The 8,134-nt window shown below is 37.5% G+C and overlaps 1 protein-coding gene across 1 annotated transcript; it reads left to right on the top strand.

The window, feature by feature from the left end:
• Nucleotides 1-1,497: 1,497 nt before the first annotated feature.
• Nucleotides 1,498-7,848, top strand: LOC139448799 (probable glutamate receptor). Its single transcript, XM_071230332.1, has 9 exons — nt 1,498-1,650; nt 1,815-1,949; nt 2,109-2,297; nt 3,160-3,266; nt 3,888-3,972; nt 4,062-4,386; nt 6,425-6,642; nt 6,895-7,157; nt 7,638-7,848. The coding sequence occupies exons 1-9, from the start codon at nt 1,498-1,500 to the stop codon at nt 7,846-7,848; spliced, it is 1,686 nt and encodes a 561-aa protein (XP_071086433.1).
• The last annotated feature ends 286 nt before the right edge of the window (nt 7,849-8,134 follow it).

Genomic DNA, 8,134 nt, shown 5'->3' with positions numbered 1-8,134 from the left:
GTGTGCATAAGCTCATCTCAGTGATCTATCACACAATGTCATTTTGTAATACAACTGTATGTTTATAAAACGGTTGATCCCTTCACGGGCGAGTAATAAATATGAAATAAAGTAAGCATACTCTGTCATTGCCATTGCTATAACAGTTTAATTGATATAACCAACCTGTGTATTCCTTAGTGTTTATGGCTGTGTCAATATTTGTGAACGGTTCTGCTGAAAACATTTCCTCCATTAGCCTGTTTTCATCACATATTTGCTTTCTAAATCGAGCAACATAGTCAACACATTATACAAGTCTTTAGCGGGTGATTTGTTGTTAAAAAGCATACACCATGATTAAGTATTCAACCCACGCGCCAGGTCGCCACGAATGTACAATGTTTGCTGACTTCTACCTCAGGTCGATCAGTTGAAAGTTACGGATGCATACATAAATAGCCCCACATGTACATAAAATGACAACAGCAACTAGCTGACCGAACTATTCGTTCATTTTCTTCTGTAAGTCGACAATGGGAAGATAGTATTTGGATTACTGTTAAATGGTATATAATCGCCAGAGCTATGGACGTTGTACGCATGTACATTATTGTAGTTGGTCATTTGGTGTTTTTCGTCGGTCCGTCCTGCTCTCATTTCGTGAACTTGACAGGTTTGTATAAAGTCAATTTATAGTTTATATATTGTCACTAATGTTACACTGCATTAGTTTGGTGAACCTTACCTAGAGCAGATACATAATGTACCTCTCTTATACTGCTTGTTACATACGTAGAACTTCACTAAATGGTTCCTCATGAGTAGTTTTTATGATAATCAAAAATAATTAAAATTTATTTATGGCAATGTAGTCAATATTTTAGTCGTTATACTCAAAGCACCGTACTTTTTGATATGTGACAGAGCAACTTATCCCCAATAAAATCATGCATTTCTATGATTCTTAAAAGTAAATTTGTTGGTTCCTAAATTTGGCACTTCCAATGTTGTTAATACGAATATAACATATTCTACAGACATTCAAACTAAATACATCCGCTGTGTTATTGCTGGAATATTTGCCATGTATTGTGATTTCCTTTTGCAAGGTTCTAATGTACATAATAGTTTTCATCTTAACATTTATCAAACAGCACCTTCCAGTATTATACTTGGAAAATATGAACTCCATCACCTATTCAGCAAGATGTCTCTCCATCCGGGTTCATCTTTGATTTTTGTTGGTCATTCATCTATGGGTAAGTGTATCTTCCTTTATTTCTTCAAATTCAAGAACCGTATTAATCCTTTGTGTGATTTTTGTTTGACGTCTTCAAATTCACATTAGCCACATTTGAATCGCTTGTCTGTGAATATATTAGTTTGTTATCGGCAAACATGCCTATTGTGCATGTTAATAGTATTCCTGTTACTATTTAAAATTTCCATTTCTAAACAGGAAGAGACGTACATAACGCTATTGAAGACTGGACTACACGGCATAGCGTGACTGAAATGTTTTTCCATGTGCATGCCTTTGAACAGAGTCTGACCGGCCTAATTGAGAAATCTCTCCAGAAGAACCAACTCAACATTTATCGCAAATTGCTCAACTTTGTCGTCTTCTGTGACGGTATCAACAACTGCTTCCCACGCATCATAAATATCGTACGTTAACTAAATATGATACACGAATCTAAGATTTTCACTTGTTAGAAATACTGGTATCACCTGTCAGTTCAATTGACCGCTTCTAAAGAAAGCGTATCCTTTCTTCACAACATACAAACGTTATAATTATGTAAATTTATCATTTATTCGATCTCCAAAAGTCTTCCAGAAAAGACAAGGAAAGCGGACAAGGAACAGTGCTGCGTCATTTTTCGAAATGGTTCTTCCTGAATGTGGACCCCCCATTATTATCAGAAGTACATGCTGATCTGGACAACATAGCAGTAGCAGTCAAGGTAACTGGCAACAATATATATCCGTTTAGGGGTTGAGAGAAACTGACACTAAACAAAATGATTAAAGCCATAAAGAAATGGTCAGTATTGACAAAGTATTATTATTTCATATTGCATTAAAGCTTATTCCCGAAGATTGTTTGTTACTTTCGTTATTAGGAAAAGAACACATCTGGTCGCTCAAATGTGAAAATCAGCACTCTCTTGTGGAAGTCCAACAGCCGGAAATGGTCGCAAATTGGTGACTTGGCAAATAACGGGGACAATTACTTCGCCTTCATTGCTCCTCTCTTCCCCAATACGGCATACATGTTGAATGGAAGAAAACTGAAAATTGGCGTCTTGGAGGTGAAATACTAGAATTATATGTTGACATTTTAAATGCTTTTTGATAAATCATACCACATAAACTCATATTTCTTTGCAAGTTGAGATGATATTATAAAAACGTTTTAAAGCAATCGTTCTAAAGAAACCAATTCTATCTAAATTATTGTATGGTAAAAATGTTAATGTCAAGTATTAGGAGAATGATCAATATTGACGACAAACTTAACACCAAAGCACATCGTATTGTTTGCACGTGCCTCACACACGTGCGTGCACAACATCCATTGAATGCCATGGCCAGCAATGAGCCATGACCTTTCGCCTTGGGCATGATATGGAAACCTGGGCAGGAACGTCATGGGCCGAGACCACCTTGGCTGAACAGACTCCCTCAAATAACCATTGGGATACTTATACCCTGGATATCCCGTTGCGTGAATGAATGTTTGACACATCGTGGCGGTTTCGTCAAAAGCGTGAAAATTCACATTTTACTCCTATCTTCCTTCAAGATCGTTGGCGGTCATAACATCTACTGTCACATTACAACTGGTTGTAACGTGTTCCCAGTGCGTCCATTTGGCTGATACGAGAAACAAATATCTCTTTTAATTTTGTGCCAAGTACGGCCTAGAGGGTATGTAAAATGTCAACGCCAGAGAATAGGCAGTCTCGGAAACAGGTTTGAGTGCAAAAGGCAAAATAGCAGTGAAAATTATACGAGTGAAAAACTGATTCACAAGAAAAATAATCTCTTCAAGTAAAGGGAAATGTTAACTGGAGCCATAAACAACATCTTTTATGCTTTTGGTTAAACGTAAAGTTCACGAATCTATATTCGGAGATAACTGTTCTCTTCTTATAAACTTATTTTCTGCAGTGGCAAAACTTTTGCAAGAAATCAGATTGTTCAACAAATGGCTCCATTGTGTACAGTCATGTCTGCAAGGATTTATTCGACAGCCTTGGCGAATATCTCAATTTTACGTACGTATAACAATATATACCCATCCCCACTATTTTTATCAGCCTTATTGTTATAATTGTTACTGTTCATGGTCTTTTTACCATACAACCATAACAACACAACTGCTTTACTATGCTAATAAATTACGGTAATATCAGGAAACGAGTATTACATAAAATGATGGGGTGGTCGGGTAGCCTAGTGGTTAAAGCGTTCGCTCATCACACTGAAGACCTGGGTTCAATTCCCAACATGGGTAAAATGTGTGAAGCCCATTTCTGGTGTCCACCTCCGCGAAAGTGCTGGAATATTGCCAAAATTGGCGTAAAACCATACTTGCTCACTCACATATAATGATATCAATATGAAATCCTGTTTAATTGTCATGCCAACTCACATTCATTATGATGTTTCACTGTTATTATCAGTATTATATGTACTATTGTTACTGCTGGTGGCCATTTTACCATAGGACAACAATTGCTTAACTACGCTAATCGAAACGAAAGAAGTATTCCATGTAATGATATTAAGGTCCCTCCCATTCAACGGCCATGTCCACTCACATTCACGATGCATGTTGTAAAACCAGTGATGTATGTAATCTTTTCCACGGCAATGATGTTTCACTTCCACTTCAGATATGAACTGATCGAACCACCTGACAAGTCCTGGGGTGAATTGTCAGAAACATGGAGCGGTCTTCTTGGTATGGTAGCACGAAATGTAAGGAGAGAACATCTTGAGTCGAACTGTTTGCAAATGTAGGTCCATTTAAACATCACATATTAAGCCATTCCCCTTTGCCTTTCTAGGATGTCGACCTTGCTGGCATACCATACGGGATCTCTCTGACAAGATCCAAGTCCGTTGCATTTCCTTTTATCATGTACCATACGGAATGCGTGGTACTGTATAAGAAACTGTCAAATAATAACGAACATTGGATGTTCTTGGTGTCTGTTTTTAAATGGGAAGTGTATATATGCGGACTGCTGACGATGGCATGGTGCATAGGACTCTATACATTGCTGGAACGATACAGTGTTGGAGAGCATAACGAGGCCGGGGAGGTTTCTGCATGCCCACCATCAACATCAGACAGTGTCATGACGGCCGTTCTTGTGCCGCTGCGTCAAGGTACCTATCATTCAGATTCAGGTCAATATTGGCTGTCAAAGCTGGTCCAACGAGTTTATATTATCGTCGGCCTAACGTTGAAAATATATTGTTCTTCAATACTTTTCAAGTATTCTTGAATGTGGTCCACAATTCATCGATTAAAAGATGGTATTGGGAAAACAATAACTGGTGTCTACCCTGTACAGATGCATTGTTCAGTTGTGAGTTGTTATATACGAGAACCTAAATATATCCTCCAAATCTGTCGATGTAGGGCCAATAAATAAAATCATGATATTCTTTAAAAAAGGTTTTGACCTCAAGCAGGTTTTCATTTCTTATTTTTGAAAATAATTATAAAGCAATTTAATAATATTTTAAACTTTTGTTTTATTCTTTCAACTTGTCATTAACTCTATTTGTTTATCCGATATATCGAGGACAGATGCAACCAACAAAGGAACCAATGGGTGCAGCGTGTTTCAGTACCTCCATTTGTAAAATGAAGGGGAATATTACAAAATATAAATAGACAAGATTCTAGGCGAACGTTATTTTTCAAATGATACAGAAGTACTGATCTTGGGTTGAACATCAGTTTTGTCCATCTCTGACTATCCGCCGCTGAAGTGAAACTAGCACATGTAAAATACAAGGTGGGGACACCATGTAACACTCTGTGGTAATTACATTAAGCAACAACAGGAATGATGTTTTCCAAAGTGGAAACACAATGCTTCATCATAAATCATGTGCCAGACCTTTCTTTCTGGCCACGTGAGAGATATAAAACAATATACTGGAAATGATTCCATAGTCGTGTACTTTGGCAAAAAGGAGGATATTAAAGACAAAATAAGTGTGATATTCTATTCAGTAGCTTTATTCTGAAAGGTGGAAATCTTAATGGTATCATGCATATTGTTTTCTCCTTGAATTGTACTTGTCAGGTATCTACTTGATCTACTTGAACTGCAGTTGTGGTTTTCACACGAACACTATAATGCCAGGTTACATACAGGCATCTAAAAAAGCAAACGTTAAATGAATTAGGTTTATTAAAATATGTCTGCCAAGTTCAACCAAAATATCCATATTTTATTAAACAGTAAAACAATGTTTGGTTTATGCTAACATATATAAAGTTCTCAGTTCTCTCGCACTTTCGTATTACTCAGTATATCTGTAAGTGCCGCATCTTGAACACAATCGCAATGTAACAGTACACTGTGTAGTAGTATTCTGTGCTGATTTAGCCCCTTTCGAACACGACACACACCCTTCATCTTGAAAACTTTCCTTTGTCGTCGGTGCATATGTAAAATATGCCAGTTCAGGTGAAAAAAGACGGCTTATCAGTGTAACCCTGTATTACAAGTTCATTTAACTAAGCTTCATAGCAAAATGTATCTCACTAATATTACCTTATATAGCAAAAGGCAGGATCAGAGAATGCATGTGTTGTACCCCTATCCATCTGGATACCCATTGGAACATGCCAACTTGTTTTCAAATATATCCTTCCTCCTGATAATGCCCTCGGTGTCAGTTCCATTAACTTACCACCTGCACAAAATACAGACAAACCACAAAGCATCGCATTAAGTAAAGATAAACCCTATTTACTAACCACGGTCTCTGGTGAGTGGCACACGCTAACCTTTCCACGAAGACATTCTATCATCTCTATTTCACATATAATTAAGCCTGAACCATACAAAGGACTCTGCTTTTGGGAGACGTATCTTACTATTTGCTGAAATTCTTTTGTGATTTTAATTTTGTACTCTATCTATGATGTAATTGGTGATAACATAAACGAATATGTGATCAGCTAATGAAAATCAACCAGTACATTAACTTCACTGTACCAGTGACTCTTTGGGATGTAGCATAATTGACTATGTTTCTCAAGATATACTTCTCTAAAGAAGACTGTTTCATATGACCATTGAATGACATTACCTATAGTAAATTACTGTAATATGAATGAATGGAATTTTCTTCAACTTCATGTGAGCAGTACATTTAACATTTGGAAACATTGCATCCACAGGTTCGCTGCATCTCCCACAGACCATACCTGGCTGCATATTCTTCGCAAGCTGGTGGTTGTTTTGCATCACCATTGTCGCAGTTTACGCGGGTAATCTCTTTGCAATTATATCAGTGGTAAAAGAAAAAATACCCTTCAATACGATGGAAGAGCTTGCAGAAAATGATGACTTCAAGATTATCATTACAAAAGGGACAGCTACTGAAGAAATCTTCAAGGTAAGAATCATAGTTCCTTAGGAAACTGTGTTATTGTGTTGTCTTTGACCTTACTCCGGTTCCCCTTTGTCATATTACATGAAAGACACACATCGAAGGAAGTCATAGATGAGAACTTTTATGTCCCGAACGTGATTAACCATCCAAATATATAAACTTTTGTATAAAAGATTTGATGTAAAAAAGAGACATATCCGCAACGTACGTCTATCAGGTAACTTCCAATAAGTCTATTTTCCGAACCCTTTTCAGTATTCTAATGATAGTGTGAGTAAGAAAATCTGGACTAAAGCCTTGGATTCCCGATCTGCAAATATCCAAAACTCTCTGGACGAAGATCTTTACCATAGGATGCTCCTACAGTCCGGCTACTACGCATACATAACCGGTTCAGACAGTTTTTATGATATGGAGTCAGTTAATAACCTCAGAAGGATGACTTGTGGTACTGGTCCGAAATATCTGAGCCTGCCATTTCCATTAAATTCACCACTTGTGGAGTTATTCTCAGAGAAGTAAGTACTAAAAGCGGACGTTTCATATTTAAAAAATGACACGCTGGAAATATATCCTATGCAGTGACAGATGCGTTGGTGCAGTTTGTGTCAATTTGTGGAATATATGTTTACTAAAGTGAACACAATCACTTCTGAAACCGAAAAATAATATGATATAATTGTTTTTAATTGTTAAAGTTTTTGTTTTTATTTGAGTACCGTTTTACGCCCCTCTTAGCAATAGTTCAGCAATATCGCGGCAGGAAACACCAGAAAGGGGCTTCACACATTGTACCCATGTCGGGAATCGAACCCGGGTATTCGGCATCACGAGCGAACGCTTTAACCACTAGGCTACCCGACCGCCCACCAGTGAAATGTACCTATTCGGAGAATCCAACCAGGTCTATGGCAAACACTTTTACTACTAAGCTTTCCCACCGCCCCCGTTGTTATTGATTTGCAGTAGTAACACAAATATACGTTTCACTGTTTCAGACTCATTCGTCTGTTTGATAACGGCATTCTGGAAGCCTTGGAAAGAAAATGGTCCAGCAACAAAACGGAGGAGCATGGCCATGCAATGACGAAGCTTCAAATGAGCCATTTGCAGAGTGCGTGGATAATGTGTGTATCGGGAATTACAGTAGCCATCATTGTATTGGGAATTGAACATTTCCTAAACTATCGGAAAAAAAAGATTGATTGACTATTCTATAAAAAACTCTTGATGCTATCTTTGTTGCATCGGTAAATCCGGTTAAAATAAACTGAACCGCAAAAAAACGTCACCCCAAGTAACACTGCATGAAAAGTTATCATTTAAATATCTGGGTAATTTGTGCCAAAGTTTCTAAAATTTAACATTACCTTGTCCGGAAAAAATTAATTCGATGATAAAAAAACACAAAGCAGATGACAATAAAACAGATGGCCCAAACACATCATGGCAACGACCATGGGAAGCCGATGCACGTGAGTTCCGTACAAATTGA

Source organism: Haliotis cracherodii, unplaced genomic scaffold (genome assembly GCF_022045235.1).
Source record: "Haliotis cracherodii isolate W230 unplaced genomic scaffold, xgHalCrac1.p SCAF_7, whole genome shotgun sequence".
Lineage (NCBI taxonomy): Eukaryota > Metazoa > Mollusca > Gastropoda > Lepetellida > Haliotidae > Haliotis > Haliotis cracherodii.
Note: the sequence above shows the minus strand (reverse complement) of the source record. Positions and strands in the feature narration are given on the sequence as shown.